Source organism: Eucalyptus grandis, chromosome 2 (assembly GCF_016545825.1).
Source record: "Eucalyptus grandis isolate ANBG69807.140 chromosome 2, ASM1654582v1, whole genome shotgun sequence".
Lineage (NCBI taxonomy): Eukaryota > Viridiplantae > Streptophyta > Magnoliopsida > Myrtales > Myrtaceae > Eucalyptus > Eucalyptus grandis.
Genome location: NC_052613.1, coordinates 15,952,332 through 15,973,034, shown reverse-complemented (window position 1 = coordinate 15,973,034; position 20,703 = coordinate 15,952,332). Strand labels below are relative to the sequence as shown.

The 20,703-nt window shown below is 36.7% G+C and overlaps 2 protein-coding genes across 6 annotated transcripts; one reads left to right on the top strand and one right to left on the bottom strand.

Moving 5' to 3' along the window:
• Positions 1–4,931: 4,931 nt before the first annotated feature.
• LOC104424746 (stem-specific protein TSJT1) lies at positions 4,932–10,202 on the top strand. 2 transcript variants are annotated; one of them, XM_018867998.2, is made up of 6 exons: positions 4,932–5,259; positions 8,071–8,088; positions 8,184–8,424; positions 8,562–8,682; positions 9,409–9,518; positions 9,880–10,202. In XM_018867998.2, exons 1-6 carry the CDS (start codon positions 5,057–5,059, stop codon positions 9,928–9,930), a joined length of 744 nt encoding a protein of 247 aa, XP_018723543.2. In that variant the 5' UTR covers positions 4,932–5,056; the 3' UTR covers positions 9,931–10,202. The 2 variants fall into 2 exon arrangements, with proteins under 2 accessions (XP_018723543.2, XP_010035550.2); XM_010037248.3 differs by lacking the exon at positions 8,071–8,088 and having other exon boundaries at positions 4,933–5,259.
• Positions 10,203–10,830: 628 nt separating this feature from the next.
• LOC104424730 (ATP-dependent (S)-NAD(P)H-hydrate dehydratase) lies at positions 10,831–15,783 on the bottom strand. Of its 4 annotated transcripts, none has more exons than XM_039306695.1 (13): positions 15,628–15,781; positions 15,496–15,540; positions 15,221–15,412; positions 14,844–14,920; positions 14,569–14,678; positions 14,373–14,487; positions 13,539–13,601; positions 13,255–13,418; positions 12,703–12,764; positions 11,804–11,879; positions 11,539–11,601; positions 11,324–11,452; positions 10,831–11,242 (listed from the first exon to the last, which is right to left on the bottom strand). In XM_039306695.1, exons 3-13 carry the CDS (start codon positions 15,405–15,407, stop codon positions 11,215–11,217), a joined length of 1,074 nt encoding a protein of 357 aa, XP_039162629.1. In that variant the 5' UTR covers positions 15,408–15,412; positions 15,496–15,540; positions 15,628–15,781; the 3' UTR covers positions 10,831–11,214. The 4 variants fall into 4 exon arrangements, with proteins under 4 accessions (XP_039162629.1, XP_039162626.1, XP_039162627.1 ...); XM_039306692.1 differs by having other exon boundaries at positions 11,804–11,870; positions 15,221–15,411; positions 15,494–15,540; positions 15,674–15,724; XM_039306693.1 differs by having other exon boundaries at positions 15,221–15,540; positions 15,628–15,783.
• Between the last annotated feature and the right edge of the window lie 4,920 nt (positions 15,784–20,703).

Genomic DNA, 20,703 nt, shown 5'->3' with positions numbered 1-20,703 from the left:
AACATATAGGCCATTGTGAAAAAAAAAAAAATTGTTTGTTGGTTTTAGCTTGACCGCACAGTGATCAAGCTTTCACAAAACAAAACTTTTGACGATGGATTGAGGATGAATGTGTGTGTAAAAGGCCTACACAGCCCCTGAGAGCAAAATGCGACGCAGAAAATGTTACTTAGATCTAAATGACAAAGGAAACTAAAGTGCTTGAAAAGTGAAGTGCGAAGATTGAAATTGAAGGAATTAGGAAGGAAAGTGTTCGAATCAAAGGAAATTAAGGGAAAATTAGACTGATGAACAAGCTCTTCCCTCAAAATTGGCTAGTGAATCCCCATGAGCCCCTTTGGGATGTTTTATGTTCAGAAGCCCTTTATCTTTGTCCAGAATACTTTGGTTTATGATATGAGATTATGTTTATTGACAAAGAAAAAATGCATTAATATTACAAATGAGAGTGCGAACATAGGAATCAAAATCACTAAGAAATAAACTTTACTAAAATTGGAGAATCCTCAAAATTACACACACGTTGATGTGATCTGGGCCAAAATTGATGAGGACGTCAACTCTTAAAGTGGGGGAGCTTGTGTAATATTTCACAATTTGGGAAAATTTTGCTAGATAAAATAAAGAATATGAAATGACTGCACTAGACATATATCAATTGGTGAACCGTGTGGCACCGAAACCTTGGATCACCTCACTTGACCTCACTAACCCTTTATTTGCTCTCGCTTGTACTCTCACACTCGAGCGAGTAAATTCTAGGGAGAGAAAGTGCTAGAGAGGGAAACTGTCAAGAACCAAATGAAATGGATGATAGAAACAAGGGGGAGAAAGCAGCTAAAGCTGTCGGAGCTGTGAAACACCGAGTCAACAATGTGAACATCACACTTCTGTGTAGTAATGGATATTTTGTCCGTTTTCTCAGTGTAATATACTACATGATAAGCACGTTTTCCATTTCATCCAATATCAAGATATCATAAATTCAAGGTTAGCTAGGGCAATTTGAAGATTCCATTTTGACTGGACATAACCCCTCGACTGGACACAACTCCTCCCCATCGGCTATGCCGACCCTCGATTTTGACCGCATTTTCCGGGACGGGTTCGATCTGGGCCGGTGATTGAGCCCATCAGTTGGAAACTATGGGCCCGTCGACAGCCCAATCCTATCTCCGGCTCCGGTGGACCCCGCCATCATCCGTTTCTGTAATCTTTCCGTCCTCTTGACGGTGACCCTTGGATGATGGGAGTTGAGGGATTGATCCAACGCTCACGATAGCCCAGACCAGATGTTCAAAAAGCAGCCAAGGAAATGACCTTCAGGTCCCCCACAAGCGGCTTTCCTCAGTCTTTTTTTTCTTTTTTTTGGCATGTTCAAATTGACATCCGAACGCGGAAAGCTCCACATGGCCCGTGGCTTTTGGATATTGGAAGCTCGTCAGGTTTGATGAGAAAGAGATCAAAAGTCAAAAAGAAAAGAAAAAAATCTCATTCTGAGGTGAAATGAGTGGTTGTTGAGTTTTGATTTGATCAAAAAGTTATGGCCTCAATTCATGACTTGGACGTTCATTAGACTTAACCGGACAATTCATGACAAATGAAGATCATACCCGCGTTGCTTTCATGCTGAGACGTTAATGTCAAACTCGATTACACATCTTACAGAAAAAAGGACAAAAATTCATGTTGTGCACGCTTTCATCCTATTGATTTTTGACATGACAAGTTCCTTTGATTGGATTTATGCACCACAATCAAGTTTATCATTAGGAAAACCCTCTAATGCATTTTTAAAGATTTTGTATAATGAGTGAAGTAAAGGAAATTATGAAAAATCAACATTTTCTATTTTAAACAATGTCTTTGGATTTTTTTACCAAATTCGAACACGGTAAATGACTAAACTACCCTACTTGAAAGATATTTGTCTCTCAATTCCCCAAACCCTAATGCATCCACTCTATAATAGACCCCAATTTCACCACCATTCATCGCCTTGCTACTGTCAGCCTACTATGAGCTTCCTTCAACCATCGTTCTCGTCCTCTGCGGCTGCACCATCCCCCTCCGAGCTTACCCTCCGAGAGTAGGACAATGAGTAACCAATGGCGACATGATTAGTAGATGTTGGATTATGGTTTGGGAAATGTGTGTTCAGGTGAATGGATGCACATAGACTACGCATTAGGAGCATTTTTGGGTATGAAAACTGTATTATGGTAAATGCATATTTGTTGGGAGATGGAAAGTGATACCTAAGCATAAAAGTGAGGACGCAAACATGTAAATTTTAATATAGAGAATGCAAAGAGATTTCTAGGTGATAAATTTAAATGTTTGTTTGTACCTTCCCAAAAACCAAACCCACTGAGCCATACCTTTCCATGAGTGCTAAAGATAACATTAAGGCAACGTTTGGTATCTGTCACCCTTAGGTAGCACTAGATTTGGGGTTGTCCAAGGCTAAAGATGCTAGATCTAGGCTTGGAGACGCTGGATTTGGGCTCAGCAACGGTGAATGCGACATTCGGATCTTGGTTCAACTCACAACAGATGGTAGGAGCTCAGAGGACATGGCTTGACCGTGGCTTTTGTTAGAGCTTAAGAGGGCTAGCAACAATGAGGACGACAGCCAAAACTCAAGGAAGAAGCTAAGGGTGTCCAAGGTTGAGGGGTACAATAGGAATATTAAGATTTTAGAGCAAGCAAGTTTGGAAGAAAAAAGTATATCAAACCTCTCTTTGGAAAAACATCTCAAAGTGATTTTGATTATATCCAAACTATCATTAGTATAATATTTATTATGGTATATGGAAATATTTCTAACAAAAAAGACTCCACAATATTCATGATGTGATCCAGTTGGCATTTGTGTAAATAGTAATGGTAGACCTAAAGATCAACTGATGGTGATATTTTTATCGTAGCTACAAATATTAGGTCATTAGTGATGTAACAATCATGAACATCTAGTGAAGTTCGTTGAGTCAGAAAACTAGCCGCTATGATTGAGGATTTGCACAGCAAACAAAGTTAAAACAAGTGGTCGAGAAGTTAGATCGTCTTAACAAGTTTGTCAAAGGTTGTAATGATGAGATAGCAACAATGCTACTCAATGTTCAAGGGACTGTATGGGTGGTTTTATTCTTGGGCAGTAGCTTAACGGCTACTCCAACGGCTCCTTGCTCCTTTGATGATTTTTCAATGAATAGATTGGAGATAGATATAAAAGAGAAGATCCAAGAAGCTAAGAAAGAGAGAGCGAGAGAACAACATTATTAAAAGATTTGCATTCAGCTATGTTCCAAACAATACGCTCTTGTCTAAGTGTTTTACTAAGTATTGTATTCATGCTATTTGAGTAATTGTGCTCTAAATTAAGTATATAAGAGTAAGAGTAGCAGCTGAATGCTAATAGTGTAACCTATCTTATAACAAGACCAATGCTTGCCTATTGTAACTTTTTAAGTAGATTACTAATGTAATTCAGCCCAACTTATGGCTGTTGGTCTGAAGAGTGGACATAGGTTTGAGGATAAAACCAAACCACTAATTATCAATATGTGCCACTCTTTTACTCTCTTTTACTCTCACTAGCATAGAGGACAATTACGATCTTTGAAACATCTACTTGACCCGATCTTTATTTAGCATTAATTAATTTCCACGAAAGATTGTCAAGTTTTCTAAAACAACATATTCACTCCCCTCTTGGTTGTATTGTTAGACCCTAACAACCTCTTAAGTAGAATTTTGAAAATGCTAAAGCCCAAAATCAAGGGACTTGCCTAAAGCTTTTTAAGCATTTTCGGGACTCAACTTTGTACCAAATGCTCTTGAAATTGTGTTACCAAAAATTGAAACATTGGGACCCTAAAGATCATCAAGCCCAAGTTTTTGGCCTTGTTATAATTTGAGGTGATCAGTTCCAAGTTTCATATAGATTTTACTCGGAACTTGAAACCTATCTATTAAAATCGGTTCCTTATTTTACTAGAATTTAGAATCTACTTGCATATGTTGAAACATTTTCTATCATAGTTTCATATCCATTGAAATTGATTCATTATTTTACTAGAATTTAGAATCTACTTGCATACGTTGAAACCTTTTCTATCATAGTTTCAAGTCAATTCTAAGGTCTACCTAAATTGTACCTACATCATTAATTAAACGATTGTAGTGAATCATCATCTTTAATTATCATCATTTGTTACTATAATCCATTAATCATAACTTATTCATCTTATTAATTGAATGATTGCAATAAATCATCATTTTTAATAACTATTACTTCTTGTTATAATTCATTGATCACAACTTTTATTTAGATACACGAAAAATATTAAACATTAATAAAATAAAAATTTCAATCATAAAATGGAAGTTTAGACACATAGTTCTAGATCATATACTAATAATCAAATGACATGAAATATCACAAAATAGTGCAAAGACATAGACCAAGAAAAAAACACAAACTTATTCTAGGTATCAGATTTCAAGTTCTAACTACCTATAACCTAAAATATACTCATCGAAATTTGAAACTTACCCATAAAAATGAATTTCCCAATTTTTGGAAACTGAAATCTATCCTACATACCTAGCAATTTGGTTCTTCGTTTCCCAAAATCTACTTGATTCTTCGATTTCAGGTCACCGCCAATTATATCTCATTAGGTCCTTTCTCGTTTATGATGAGAGAGTTGTGGCCATCTACTTAATCACCTCACCAAAAAGACAAAGCAAAAAGGTTGCAGAGGGTCCCACGACTCCCATTCAAATCAGACGCACAAGAATCAGTAACCATCTTAATTTCAAAAAAGAAAAACCAAAGAAAACCAAAAACCGAAAAAACCCACCAACCACTCCGAAAATTACGACAATGCCATTCCATGATCCTGATAAAACACCAACCTCCTCTGCCATTTGCCCATCCTTTGACCCATTGGGATGCACGAACAGTGCAAACATAAGTATCCAATTTTACGTTTTCTCAGTTTCATTTGCATTTCCTAGAGAGAGAGAGAGAGCAACAAAAGCAGAAGAGATGTTGGGCGTGTTCAGCAGCAGCGTGATGTCTCCGCCGGAGGAGCTGGCGGCTGCGGGCCAGCGGACCCCGTCGCCAAAGACAACGGCTGCAGCGCTGGTGGAGCGGTTCCTCGAAGCCAACCCTTCAGCCGCGTCGGCACGGATCGGAGACCACGTCTGGCTGGCCTACACTCACCATAAAGAGTCTCCGTTGCTTCCCAGGTAAATAAACTCCATGAAAATTTTGTGGGATTTTCTCTCCAAATTTTCTTTCGCCTGTGCTCACAATATAGCATTAAAAACATGTTTTTAAAGATAAATTAATGTTTAGCATATCAATCTGTATGCATGTATTGGTTGGTAAGCTTATGGTGGTTTCTATCTCCTTTATTATTCTCTCAAATCTCACGTCCAGATTTTCTTTTTTTTTATCCAAAAAAATTGTTTTATTATAAGGTTAATTTGCTAGAGTAGAATTGAAGAAAACGATTTTCTTGTGAGAAAGGCGATGGAAAGATGTGTTGACGTCATTTTTCAACTTCCCTCCTTTACTAGCTGCTAGAAATACTATGATGCTATCTTCCTTGAATTAATATTTAAACTTTCTTGATGGAGTTTATTCTCCCTTTCATTTTAGGTGTTTAAGTTCCTAGTCTATGAAATATTCCGTTAATTTCGTGAAAAAAATTTCATCTACCATAGAGACATAGGTGAAAAGAAACATGTTCTTATGTCTCATTTTTCTGACTGGTGAAATAAAAGAACTTAACTCCTAATTGGCTTACTTGGTTGAGGCATTAGAGAATTTACTTATTTAAATGGCACGATCTGGGTGCAAGCTGTACTATTTAAACGCTACATCTTAAGATTAAAGATCTGAATTTAACCGGTTAATGAATATTGTAAGGTATTTTGTAATCTTTTAGATGGTGCCTTTGCGGTGGCGTCCGATTAGACTGCAAAAGTTTTTGCCATTTGTCATAAGAGGTTTCTTGCGTGAACTCCACGTTAGGAAGTAATTATGTAGGGATTCTCTCATCTTTTTTAGCTTCTTTGGCAGTTTGCAACCTCAGGATCAGTTTTGAATTTGGTGTAGAAAGAGGGAAATGGGGGACCTTGTTTTGGAGGGCTTAGGGAAAATGAGAAGAAGACTTTTGGAAGTACCGACATTGACAACTTTTAATGGGGCCGCCAAAAATATGTACTCTTCGGGGGAGGAATGATGGAGAGTTGATTAAATTTAGACATAAAAAAAATAGGTTTAGAAAATTTAGGTTAAGAAAGAGTAGGTGAAGAAAAGGATTTTGCTTGGTTTTGGAAAGAGTAGAAGGTAAGATAAAAAGACGTGAAGAAACAAGTTTTTGTATATAATATTAATGTGTTTATGGTCAAAGAATTTATAAAATTAGAAATGCATTTTCATCATAATTTATTGTGAAAGAATGGAATTAGAAAGAGTAGGTGAAGAAAAAGGATTTTTCTTGGCTTTGGAAAGAGTAGAAGGGAGGATATAAAGATGTGGAGAAACAACTTTTGCAACGCTTTAAATTTCAAAACTCTCAAAACTTTCGCAATACTTTAAAATCAATAGTTGATATGTAGATTTACATATAATTTTCACAATTTTCTGAAATTTGAATAAATTTTTACAAGGTAAAAATAATACTTTGTGCTTCTTTTTATCTCAATGGAGATTAATAGGTTCGACAGATGTTACTCGGGATAGAGAAGAGAAGTAGGTGTGCTTCTATCTTTTTGCATATTCATAAAAAATTTCTTGCCAGTTTAGAAATTGAATTTCTTCAAAGATGAGATTTAAAATAAGGTAAACTTATTTATTTTATTATAGCAAAAATATCAACAACAAAAATGCAAACTATGCCTCTTGGGACACAAATATCCTCAATTTTTTTTTTTTGTGTCACCAAAAAAATCCAAACTTATATAATTCTATCTAGGATACACTTGTTATACTAGCATAAATTCGGGATTTTTAGTAACACAAAAAAAAATTAGGGTATTTGTATTAGAGTAAGTAAATTTAGGAATTTTAGTGACATAAAAAATAATATGAGTAATTGTGTCACAATGACTACAGTTTGGACTTTTTTATGATAGTAGCCCTTTATAACATGAGAAAGTACCTCAAATATCACTTTAAATTTGACATTTGGTTATATTAAATACCCATTTTATTTTCTTGATCAGTAGGTGAAATTTTGCTTAGACCAACAACAACCGTAGCCAAAGTTCTCAGCTATAACTATATAAAATTGTTCGAATTGACCCATCAACTTAGAATCGAGCATTTAAATGCCTTAAAGACCAAGTATGTCTCTTCCATGACTTCGAGTATAAATCAATTTAACTCTAGTAAATTCGAATTCACTTTCATGGCTGTTGGATGCACCACCATACTTTGTGGAATGTTCTCACAATCCTTGCCGTGGTATTTGATAATGATGGTGTTTTACAAGCCGCTAGGCACTCGACACGTGTCCATAATGTTCCCCGGTTACTAAGAGAGGACTAGTCTAAAAGCTATCTTGATTGAGTAGTTAATGGTGAAACCATTTTAAGCTAAAAGACCAAGTGTCCGCCAACCTTGAGGACTTATTGGCCGCCACATGCCAAGACATAACACAATGGTTTTGATGTATTGCCATTGGTCAACACCAACCGACACTTATTATAGTTTGATCACCATGTGTCGACGCCACCCGGACCAGTGGAGTTGAAAGACTCATAAATAACCATTTGGAAAGTGGGAAATAGGTCCAGAACTCGTGAGTATGATCTAAACTTCTTCCAATTACATTCTCCTCCAAACTCTAACTTAAGCATCGATAAGCCAAATTGAGCGATAAACCTGGACACCCTAACTCATAAACATGGTTTTAGGTCCAATAAGAGGTGAAAGTCTAAATCGATCTTTAGATACTAAGTTGTGCATCAACAGTATTTTAGTCTTTAATCATCGATCATCCACTGGCATTGGAGTCAGATAATTGCTTCAATCTAATGAATTTACAGGCATAGCCGAATGTGCAGGCAAGCAATATACTCCACAACAAGACTGAAAATCTTGAGCATTTGGTCCATCTTAAAATTTTGTGTTTCATGTAAATAACGAAAATATGCTGCAGATCATTTGCGGTTAAAGATGAAATCTTCTGCTTGTTTGAGGGAGCGCTTCACAACCTGGGGAGCTTAAGGCAACAGTACGGGCTCGCAAAACTGGCCAACGAAGCAATGCTTGTGATCGAGGCTTACAAGGCTTTGCGCGACCGGGCGCCGTACCCTCCCGACCACATGGTCGGGCACCTGAACGGCGATTTCGCCTTCATCGTGTTCGACAGGTCCACCTCCACTGTGTTTGTTGCCTCTGTAAGTGACCTCTCAAAACATGTACAGCGGATTACTAAAATGAAAGGAAGGAAAAAGAAAATCAGATTTGAGTGAGTTGATGAAACTTATCAGTTGACAAAATACCAAGTTGCTTCTGTTTTTTGTGTTTTTGACAGGATCAAGTTGGGAAGGTCCCTCTCTACTGGGGGATAACTGCTGATGGGTATGTGGCTTTTGCCGATGATGCTGAATTGCTCAAAGGGGCTTGTGGAAAATCACTTGCTTCCTTCCCTCAAGGTAAGATTTTTCTAATTGCCCCCATAAGAGAATCACATTGAACTGCGTGGATGAATATAAATAACTCAGAAATCGATTACCTGGCCGACACGATGCAACAAACCAATCACTTTACAAACATCATATACATCGAATCCAATTATGCATTTGTATTCTTAAAATCCCACGTACGATTAGCTTGCTTTTCTCGTGTACCCTCCTCGCAAATTAGTACTGCGCTTACACTATGTTTGGTGAGGGTATGGCGAGAGAAGAGAAAGGACTTTTAGAAGTGAAGAAAAAGAGAGAGGAAAATGGAAAGAAGTGATTATAAGGGATTGATGTAAGTAATTTCATGCAGTGTTGAAATCCCTCCAAGTCCATCTGTTTGAGTATTAAGGGATTGTTAATAAACAAGATATTCTCATTCCCTACCTATACCTTATTTTCATTCCTTTCAGCATCCAGACAATATTTTAATTCAATCTCTACATTTCATTTCTCTTGTTTAGTCACCCCTACATGAATCAGAAGTCCTCACGTCTCCACTCCTCTCTGAACCAAGAAGTTCCATGAATTGGACTGAGGCTAATTAATTTTTGCGCCACGAACGCCAGCATAAAATATTGATTCAGCTTAAGGGAAGAAGTTCTGAATATAATCATATAAGCATACACGTTTCCAAAGAACAATTTGTCATATGCAAGTGCGAAAAATTTATCTTCTTTGGCGTTTCGTATCCTGCAGGATGTTTCTTCTCCACAGCAGTTGGGGAGCTGAGAAGCTACGAGAATCCAAAGAACATAATCACCGCCGTGCCCGCAAACGATGAAGAGATCTGGGGCGCAACATTTAAGGTACGACTGTGGATCTCGCTCATTCTCTTGTCAACTGCACATACAGAATACGTAAAGAAAAAGAGCTTTGAGTTCGAAATTCAAAGGATGTTTCTGCAGCAACGATTTCCGTTCTCTCTGAGAAGACACCACAGTCAAGCTGCTTTTGCATTACTTTGAATTTCATAGAAATGATCTCCCGTGAATTTTCCGCATACCCAATCGTGTGGATCGAACATTGGCCGCACTAGACCGGTCCGATCTATGCGGGCAACTCTCCCTATCCTCTATGAACAACTTATCGAGCTTTATTGAAGATTTTCTGCTCCGTTTCAATGTAATTCAGCTGACATTGTCGCTCTCTTCTGGGTCCGGGTATCAGGTGGAAGGACCGGCAGTTCTGACAGCCGCAGATAGAGGAGCGCGCAGCTAAACATGCAAATTCTCATTTGGGCAGAGACAATTTCATGTGGCTGTGACAGTGGAGACCATGGAAACGACCCCGAATCTAGCTATCTTAGTGGTTGTGGCCATGTAAAAGTTGCATTCTCAGTAATGTCTCTGTTTTAATTTCAGGTGCACTAAAACTATCTGTACAGCAGCGACTTTCTTTTGCAATAAAAAGCCAATGTAACCTCTTTGAATTGGATCCACAACTTTGAAAAAAGCATCCATGAAACAGTGAATTTTCTTCAGGTTCAATCAGCAACCATTCTGGTTTCATCTCATTAAGTCCTTACATTGACATGAGAAAGCAGAGACCCTGAGCTTGACATCAAATTGGGTTTTGGAGAAATCCCAAACCTACACTCTTGACCCTAGTCTACCCCATTCAGCATTATATTATCCTACTAAAATACATACAAACGTGGAAATTTCATGTATTGACACATGCATTTTAACAGATGGTAGATTTAAATGTAGAGTACTGGCTTAGGAATTTTTGTAAGACATAATTTTATTTGAAGTAAACGTGTCATAGGCGTATGAATTTGAGATTTTTAATCCCTTTGTTTATTGAATGAAGTTCCGTTCAAGAAAGTTGATCTTTAGAAGACAAATCTCTTAGATTGTGAGTTTCCCTTTCAACTGCCTGTATTTGCTTCTTTGATTCTCTCGTTGGTAGAATACCTTGTTAGGGTATTTTCCCCTAAATCACAACTGACAACCGATGGCTGAGAGCGACTTGTGAAGACTCAGCATCAACATGAAAGCAATGTGAACTAGACTTGAAAAGGCAATACTCAAGTGTTAACGACTAGGAGTCGAAAAAGTAATCAAATTATCAAACATGAAAGCCATGTGAACTAGACTTCAAAAGGCAACACTCAAGTGTCAACAACTAGGAGTCGAAAAAGTATTCAAACTATAACCAACTCACTCAACCTGAATTCCAAATTGAGTCCCACTCCAAACGCTAGCCGCTTGAATGGTTTTAAGAAGCAAGATGGTTCTCCAGCCAAATAGTGCACAAACATAGAACTCATATAGACATTATTCTAATAAAAAAAGGATCATTTGTAAACATAGATACGCCACAAGATGATGCAGAGAACATAACTTGGGTCGCTGAGCCCTGGGGGGGACTCTAGGAAAATGAACCGGCAAAGAAAAGATACATATAAAGAACTGTACTTGTAAGAGCAGAGGCACAAAGAGGCACAGCTAGAAATATTTGAGGAGGCCATCACTTGCTGTGACTTCGCTATTGTCAAGATCAACATGCTGGTGAAATTTCCTCCAAACTGCAAGAATGGAAGTTTCTGCGTAAAAATTCTGTTTATTTTGATACAGTTAAAAGCTCAGATCGAGGAGCCAGGCACTACCTTCTTCCCAATAGCTCAATGATATCGCTGGTAAGAGTGGACCTTCTCTTGCTTGCGAAAGCAAGTGATGCGGCCTTCCTCAACAAAATAGATCCCGCCATGCAACCCATCACAGTTGGATTCATTTGGCTACAAGAGACGAGCATTCAAAGAGAATATTTAGAATGAGATTGTGATTATTGGAAATGAAATCCGTGAGTAAGATTGCTATATACCTGGTCGAATCCACTCCAGCACCTGAACTGTGTTGATGAGCCCAAGATACAAATACTGCAACACTGACATTACAAACATTTGGAAATCATCAATAATCCACAATAAAAATTTACTCCTTACTCTTGGGAAGAAAGTTGAGTCAAAATGAATAATTGATATGTATCTATAGACAATAGAACATGATGTAGACGAGGCAACAGAAATAAGTCGGGACCGCAGCATATTTTTGAATAAGAAGTTACTGAAGTGAAAGAGATTATGTACCTTCCAGAGAGTATATCACCCTGGCCACCACAGCGTCGAGGTGAACCATACTGGCTCACTGATTTAACTGCAAACACCGACAGGGGATATCATAAACCTTGCCCAAATAAAATTAAAATACATGCTAGCGAAGAAACAAAAGTTACTGCTTACTGCTTAAAATTTTAAAATTTCCAAAATTCATGATCTACACCCCATTCTGTCATCGCGATATGAAGCTCTGGGTGATAAGATCACACTCAATTTCGAAGCTTTCACAACAATAATGATATGTTTTCAAGTCTTTAAGTTAAAGGATCCAGGTGTAACGGCACATCAAACTAGGCAAGGTATGTTCACATTTTCTATCCTCTAAAACAATCATATATTATTTAATTGAGCATATCAAGAACTCACACTTCCTACAAAAAAAGGGGGAAGAAAAAGGTACCACTTGTAGCTAGCTTATCTGCTTACACAATATGCAGCATATTAGCAAGGATACACCAGTCCTTATGAACTTATGGATATGTAAAGTACAGGTTTTCCAATCCTAGCAGGAAAGGAAGGGATACAGATACTCAATTTTAAATGAGAAAACAGAATTCCTTGTTATTTTAGGAATGCATGGACAAGTTCCACAAAACCAGGCTACCAAACAGCTTATTGTCCCTTTATTCGTTGAGTTCCAGAAAAAGGCTAGATCATATCAAAAAAAAAAAATATTGGATAGCTTTAATCAATTCAAGGTGTAGTTATGTTGCACCTGCTTGGAGTGTCCAGAAAGAATACTCAATGAATAAACGATCTAGCATTTCTTACAGCATTCAAAGCAATAATAACGGATGACCTATAAACGCATCCAAAAGACTGCAAAATATCACACCAAGAAGAATTATGGCATATGGTTCATCCTATACCTATGTCACCATCACTTATCAGATCGGATTTCCCCTTTCGCATGATAGTAACACCGCCTATCCTGAAAGAATAAACACTGATATTAGTTCATTTTTCAGAACATAAAAAATTTTAAAATACAATCATAAATATTTGAAATTTTCACAAACCCAGCAAAACAACCACAACATGGCAGTATCACTGCATCATATATAAAGAGATTACTACAAATATTAGTTAATTTTCTCACAACTAACATGTGCCCACATAAAAGTTTGATTTCAAAATTTCAAAAGACTTTCCTTGAAAAGGTCAAAATGGTAGCATGAACAAAGGTCATTGTGTAAGGGGAAGCTTATGCAATTTTGGATGAGACCAACAGATATATATCTACATGATTTTTTAGCCGCTCTGATACTTAGGTGAATGCATTGCCAACAAACAATGAATATGAATGTGTATAAGCATATAACATCACAGAATTGGAATATACTGAACATTACATACTAAGAAATTAGCTAAGCTCCCAGAAACCTCCAATAAAAGCAGACAAACACTGCAAATAAGCTTACTGTTTAGCAAGCAATTGCAATTCCTGATGAGCATCTTGATCATTTACTTCACAATTCAGTACTTTTTTGACCAGGCGCTTATATTCATTGATATTTGGAGTTAAGACAGCTAACTGGTAACCGCTAACAAGATCAGGATTGTCTGTAATAAGAAAGAGCCCGTCCTGCATAACAGCAGAGGGTCAGCGCAGAAGGTCAAATGCCATATTAAGATATTAGATAGTAGAAATAGATCCATGAAGAGCGATTCTTAAAGTTGGTGATACATAGCAATAGCTCATTACCCCATCTACGACAATTGGAACATTGCGCTGTCGTGCATGACTCATGATCTGACCCACACATCCCTGGACATGTATAAAAACATAGAATGCTTCAGGTAGAGCTTTAACAGGACATCCAGTCTAAGCAAGAAAATAAGGACAACACTGATGAAAAAAGGAAGGTCTGTTTCCAGTGTTTCCACCTCCAGTCATAATAAAACAGAAACAGCATCGACATCAGTGCTTTCGACAAGTTTGGCATCAGTTGCATACATCTGTTTATGCCCTAATAGACATTGTTATAGAGACAACAACATTTTTCTCCAAGGTGTGTTTATTTTAATCCAGTATATGGCTTTTAAATGCCAATTCAGTGAAGATTAATCATATATGTAGGTTTAATTTGTACTGTGTTGATGCTTAACAGTTCTAAAAGATCTTAGATAAGACCTCTGGCTGCACTGCAGTTCTCTGTAGCTTTCAGTCACCCAGAAACACATGTCAAATGTCTCACTGCTACCCTTGGCAATGCCTATTTAAATAAAAAATGCTCTCATAGGAAAATATCACACTGCACAGTTTCTCTTAATTTTCAATGAAAGTTTGGTTACCAAGAGTGACAGGATATAAAACAATGAGAGACAAATTAAGAAACAAATTAAGAATCTCAGTAAACAGAAGAGAAAAGATCAGGCTCTAATGAATAAAAAAAATTTGAGAAAAAAAATGATCAACCCGATGTGCTGCCGAGGCACAATAAAAAGTTATTTCAAATAAAAAGAAATGCGGACATGGTAACTTAATACAGACTAAATAAGCAAATGAACTGAGATCGATAGGGCCACAGAAGCATACCAGCAAGAATGGGTCTCTTCCAAGACCTGGACCAACTACAAGACAATCAAACCTTTCCAGCCATTTATCAATCTCTGCAAGAACCTTGCCTGAGATTTGTTCTTTCTCCTCATCCCTGAAAGAAATCCTTAACAGGTAAAAATCTGCTCAAACATGGAATTTAGATCATAAAAACAGAAGTCAATAATTTTTTCACTTGATGTTGTAAGATTCTTCTAAAACAGGGTGCACAATCAATTCAGGGCTGTAGCTTTTTATAACCGGGGCAGCATCTTTTGTGCAGAAAACATGTGATAAATCTGCACCCTGCAAAATCAAGAAAGTTACACCTCACCTAGCAAATATCAATATGACCCAAGAAAGATGCAAAATTTGTATTCTTTAGCACATTACCCGTTAAAGACTTCATAACTGATAAAATCAGAACTAAATAACTTACAAAGTTAAACCAAATCGGTCAAGAGAACTAACAATTTTCAGGGCAGAAATAGCCGCGAAATATGGAGCGCCAGTGTATTCACGACATCCACCAACAATTGCTACCTTTCCTGGTAAACACGTAATAAGAGAATAATAGCATTAGTTCACTAAAATTCCCCACTTCAGCAAATGCCATAACTAAAAGCTCACAGCTAAAAGCACCCAATTGAAGATATCAGATGCATTTGAAAGAAAAAAGGGTAACATGTGAACGAATTTGTTTCCTTATTATAAATCTGTCCACCAAGAACATAATCCAATTCATGGTTAAGCAAGGCCATAAAAGAACCCATTGTAACAGAAAGAAATATTAACATCAAGAATCATTGTAGAGAACAAATCATCCAGTCCCAAGACTACAGACGAACCTGCCTGGCCTTTATATTTACTTTGGTCAAGCGGCGGAGCAATTGCCCTCAGAACGTTCTCAGCCTCAGAATCACAAGCCATCGACCTTATGTCGTTCAATCTCTTGCGGTTGCCGCCACCTCCCAGACACAGCGACCTCACCAAGAAATGCTGTCTTCGCAGAACCGACGAGGAAGAAGCCAACATACAACCTTTGCACAACCACAGGTCAGCAACATTAGCAAACGGCCACCTCACAATCAGCTGAACCACAACCGCGGCGAAAATGGCCTACTTCAAATGGACTCCATCGGGTCGTTGCTTTCGAGGGATGCGGCAGCTAAAGAAAAGCAGAAATTAGAAGAAAGAAAGAAGAAGACGAACGAACAGAGCAAGCAACTACCAAGAAAGTCGAAACGATACGAACCCATCACCGTATGATTTTCCCCCAGAAGAGAAAAAAGTCAGCTTGCCTTGAGATGAATCTCCGGCCGACAACGTCTGATCATCGGGAAGAGAGAACAGGCGGCGGAGAAGGAGATCCACCGCCAGCAGATTCTGCTGCGGAAAACGTTGTTGGGCCAGAACAGCAGTTTCGAATGGCTGGTTTGGGCTCACTAAGTGGGCCAGCATTGAATTGTAGGAAACACCAAACGACAGAAATGATCTGTAAAGGGCCGGTGAGAATGGGCATAATAAAACATATGAGCTTTGAGCTTTTGTTTTGCTCTGTAAGTGGTTATTTAGGAGGAGAGATTCTTGGGGAGAGAATAGAGTTGCTGGAGAGTTTATAGAGCCCAGCATGCTTGATCCATCGCGACCTTTTTTTTTTTTTTTTTTTTTGTAACCGATGACTCCACCACGGCCCCCGGTGCACGGACAGCACTGAGGGCCAGGCCTCTATACCTCAGGGGAAACTAACACAGGATCCCACCACCATGACTCCTCACTTAAGACGCTAGAACTTGGAGATTCGAACTTATGACCGATGATGAGGAGCAAGTCTGAACCATCACAGCTGCCTACCGGTGGGTACCTTTTAAGTTTTTTAAACTTTAATTACCTCAATATTGTTCCTTGCACATTCATTAATTCCCGTATTGAGGATAATCTAATTAATCTTCGTAAGCGATGTGCAGTGAGTGCTTCCAAACAACGTGATTATTGTGTTCTCTCTTGTGATTCCATAATATTCTCAAGCGATAATTACATAAATGATCCATGAATTTTGGCTTATATATAATATATTCCTTAAACTTTTAATTTATTTAATTTGGTCCTTAAACTTTCAATAAATGTTTAATCAAGTCCCCATATTATATAACAATATCCAATTTCATTTTTCAATTAGTTCAAATTTAAGGATAGCATTGAACATTTAGATATATTTCAAGATTAAATTGAACATGTACCAACAATTTATGGATCATATTAAACAAATAAAAAATTCGGAAACGACATTGCATATTGAACTAAAGTTTAGAAACCATATTGAACAAATTAAAAAAAAAAAATCATAAAGAGTTCAGGGACTTTTTTGTCATTTTCCCTATTCTCAATTTAACTATTTTAAATATTTTACACTCTCATCAAGTTAATCTTATGCTTTTGTCAACCTAAATTACTTTCGGCTTTGTGAAAAGATGTCTGGAAATGAATATCACAATCATCAGTCGGAACTGTATTGTGTGCCTATTCCACACCCTAGTTCATTTTCTTTAATTACTAATAAACCTATGGGTTAGTTGTGAATAAGACATTTAAGTGGATTCGATGCATCATGTGATCATTCAAATCTCAAGACAATCTTTGTATGTGAATTGTGAAATATTATGAGTTCTATTTATTTCTTCCAAAATGACAACATGGATTCCCAAGAGTGCACCTCAAGGAAGATTAGAAAGCCCTAGATTTCCCATTCCTTCGGTAAGGTTGCGTTGGTATTTTCAAAAGCTCTATACCCAATCTCCAATCTTAACAGCGTGGACATTCATTGATATCATCGGTACTTTTTTAATCTCTTTTGCCACAGGATGTCGGTGGGGGTGGAAATCATCACCCGGGGACTTAAGGGAACAAGAGCAATTTCCATACCATAATTACTTTACAAAAGTCCACTTCAGTGTCAAATGCGATTATTGTTAAGCGACTCTAATAATGGAAAATATTATGACTTTTTGAATGACGTGAATAGAGTTTTTAAAGATTTCCAATATTTCAGAAAATTTACATGGACATCGGTAAATCTTGGCGGCACCAAAATTTCCAAAGTTTAACGAAGTATTCTTAGGATTTTTTTAACCAGGAAGAACTTCTAAATTTACGAGCTATATAATCAATTGTAAAATATGAGTAATTATTTCCTAACTTGAGAAATAATGCAATGACTATCCATTGAAAGCTGCGAGCTATTGACATTTTATGAGAGATTCTTTAGAAAAGAATTCTATTATTTTGATAATCCTAAAAAGTCGAACTAATGATGAAGGGATTGCTCTATATAAAATATTATAAAGTGAGTCACAAATCTATCAAACGAGTCAAAATTTCCATTGTTATTATTTTGAGAAATACACCATCTTTCTAAAATGAGAAAAAAGAAAATTTTCTAGCATGATAAATTTTAATGATGGAGAAAAGTGAACTTCAATTTTCCTACAACATTCTCTATTGTACATTTACTATATATATAAAACTATCTAATAGTGGACGATATTTGACCCCCCAAAAAAAAAAAAAAAAAACCATGTTCGCTCTCAATCTATCCCTAGCTGGCACTAAATTGATTGTTCATAAGGTTTAAGCCCAAAAAAAAATTCTTAAATTTTTTGTTCAAAGCATTTTAAAATTGTGTGGTGCACAATTTATGCACTGAATAACACTATTAAATGCTTCAATTTTTTTGCAGATTAAGAAAATGGGGCTAAATCAGTTCCAAATGTACCCAGGGATTGATCCTTATAGATGATTGAAGTAAGTGGTCTATTTCCACAGGATTCCAAGTTCTGCCGCTCGAGACTGAGCAAGGTTAGAGAAGAAGCCAATGAGAAGTTATGAAAGCTAAGAAAATATTAGAAGTATGAGCGTGCCACATCATTCACTCACGTAGTGCACATCTACCAATGAGATACCAACACGTGTTTCGTAAGCGGGACTCGCTGGAAAATGGAAGGGCTGCTTGTCGGCTGGCTTAGTTGGCTCTGCTACATAAGAAAGGACGGGTCAGGGGTCAATAAATGCACAGTACTCCCACCACCGGTGAATATTTTCTCTTCAAAAGATAGAAAACTTTGCCACTTTCACCTTCTTCTTCTTCTTCTTCTTCTCTCTTTTTCCCTAAAAGGCAAGTAGATTTTTGTGATTTTAAATAAAATTATCTAGAGTGAAATGTTTATTTCATTATTTTGCTTTGAGTTTAACAAAATTAAGAAAAATAGTTGTGAAACTAGGAAATTTGTTTGTGATTTTTGGTTGTTAAATTTCTAATTTTTAAAAGTTTAGATCCAAATTTTACGGATGATCAATTTAGTACCAAACATTTATAAACAATCATTTTAAGTCAAAAAAATTTACAAAAATATAAGGTTAAATGATTTTGACAAATCGCATCAGATTTTTGACAAACTAAGTCACATAAATCACTTAAGTAATCACTTTTAAATATTATGGCACTTGTTTGAAAAGTTTTGACATTAAAATAGGTACCTTATAATACTCATGGCTCTGAGTTGTCATTTACCTGACTCTTGCTATTCTAAACTAATTGTATAAGATGAATGAAATTGATTTCCAGAATCCATCCTTCATACCAATGAAAATATATAAATGTTCATCAAAAGATATAAACAATTAGGGTGCAAATGATAACCATTCATTTTTAGAAATCAATTTTTGACTATTTCTTAGACAAGTTTTTATACAAAAATATGCGTTTAATAATAATAAAAATTATTTGTTCCCGAAATAGAAATTTGTATGATAACAACACAAAATTTCTTTTTCCTAGACTACGGTAACAGATGGCGACCTGTCGTTCGCCGGTGGCGGGTGGGCGATTGATTGGTCAGAAGTAGAATGATTGTCATACACACCCTTCAACACTCACATGATTTGGAAAAGAAAATTAAAAGATCTCATATTATGAAGTTAGATGAAAACTATCTGAACTCTTTAAATTATGGTTTTGCCTATTTTGCTGTATTTTACATACCTTGACAAAAGACTAGGACCACCTCGAACGATCCCATCCCCAAGTCGCTTTTATTATCCAAACGTGAATGTCATCATCATAAATATGGGAATTTCTCGCTACCCCATTATCCCTCTATCCCGATTCCCCACTGCCACTCTCTCTCTTGACCACACAAAGAAGGCCATTCATGTTCCGCCGAAAGCCAAAAAAGGTCTTGCCTGGATTTTGAAATATAACTCGAATCTCAACAAATTATGAAAAAACCAAACTGAATTAACAGATGGATATTCATCTATGGTGAAAAATTAGATTTTCCGCATTTAGAAAGATCAAAGTTCATATATTAAGTTATCTAAATTAAGCAAAAACTAAATACTCAATTGAAATACACCAACAATATACGAAGTGATTATATTTTTAGACACACATCACATGGTGTATTGATGCCGGTATCTTCAAACATTATTTCCATATTTGGGCCTTTTTTACGGTCCCTTGAGGATCGATATCCCCTCATACCCTATTGGGATCAAGATTTGTTTTGTTATAACTCTTACACAAAAGATCGTGGCACTTAGATACTTACAATAACAAACTTTGAAACTAATGAATACTTTGCATAAGAGTTGTGGCAAAATGAACTTTTATTACAACGAGGTACGAATTTCACAAAGCATTTGAACACAAGGACATCGGGAGACGTTTTATTTTATTTTATTTTATTTTATTGTCCTTTTTTACGTTTTTAATCCTGGCATGGCGGATATGCTATTCAGTTTTGGTGTCTTGTCTTTGCTTGCCCTTAAACATCCCCTGACAAGTGGCATGTGATTCTCAGACACTTCATTGATATTCCTTTTTATCTTTCCTTTTCTGCTAAAACGATTTTCCTTTTTTAAATCGAAAAGCACTCTTATGTGTTAACAAGTGTATGCATATTTCCGAAAATATATATGAATAAGTAAATTAGATGTAACTATAGGCACACCAAGGATGTGAAATGACTGTTCTTTTCCCACATAAATTCATTATAGTTTGACATTGCATGCACTCGACTTGACATGAAAGCAGCTTCCCATTTTATATGTTGATTTCAAGGGTGTTCATAAGTCACGGGTTGATTGTTGGTTCAACTTACGTAAGAAATTGTGACCCCCATTGAAAATTTCAGTTCAGTTATTTTGACTAATCAACAATGATATTATTTCTTGTCAAATCACTACATGCTTTGAAAAATAATCACCTAGTAACCCCGTCACAGAAATATTTTTATGCTTTAACTAGTAAAAACTAAAAAAAAAGGTATGAATA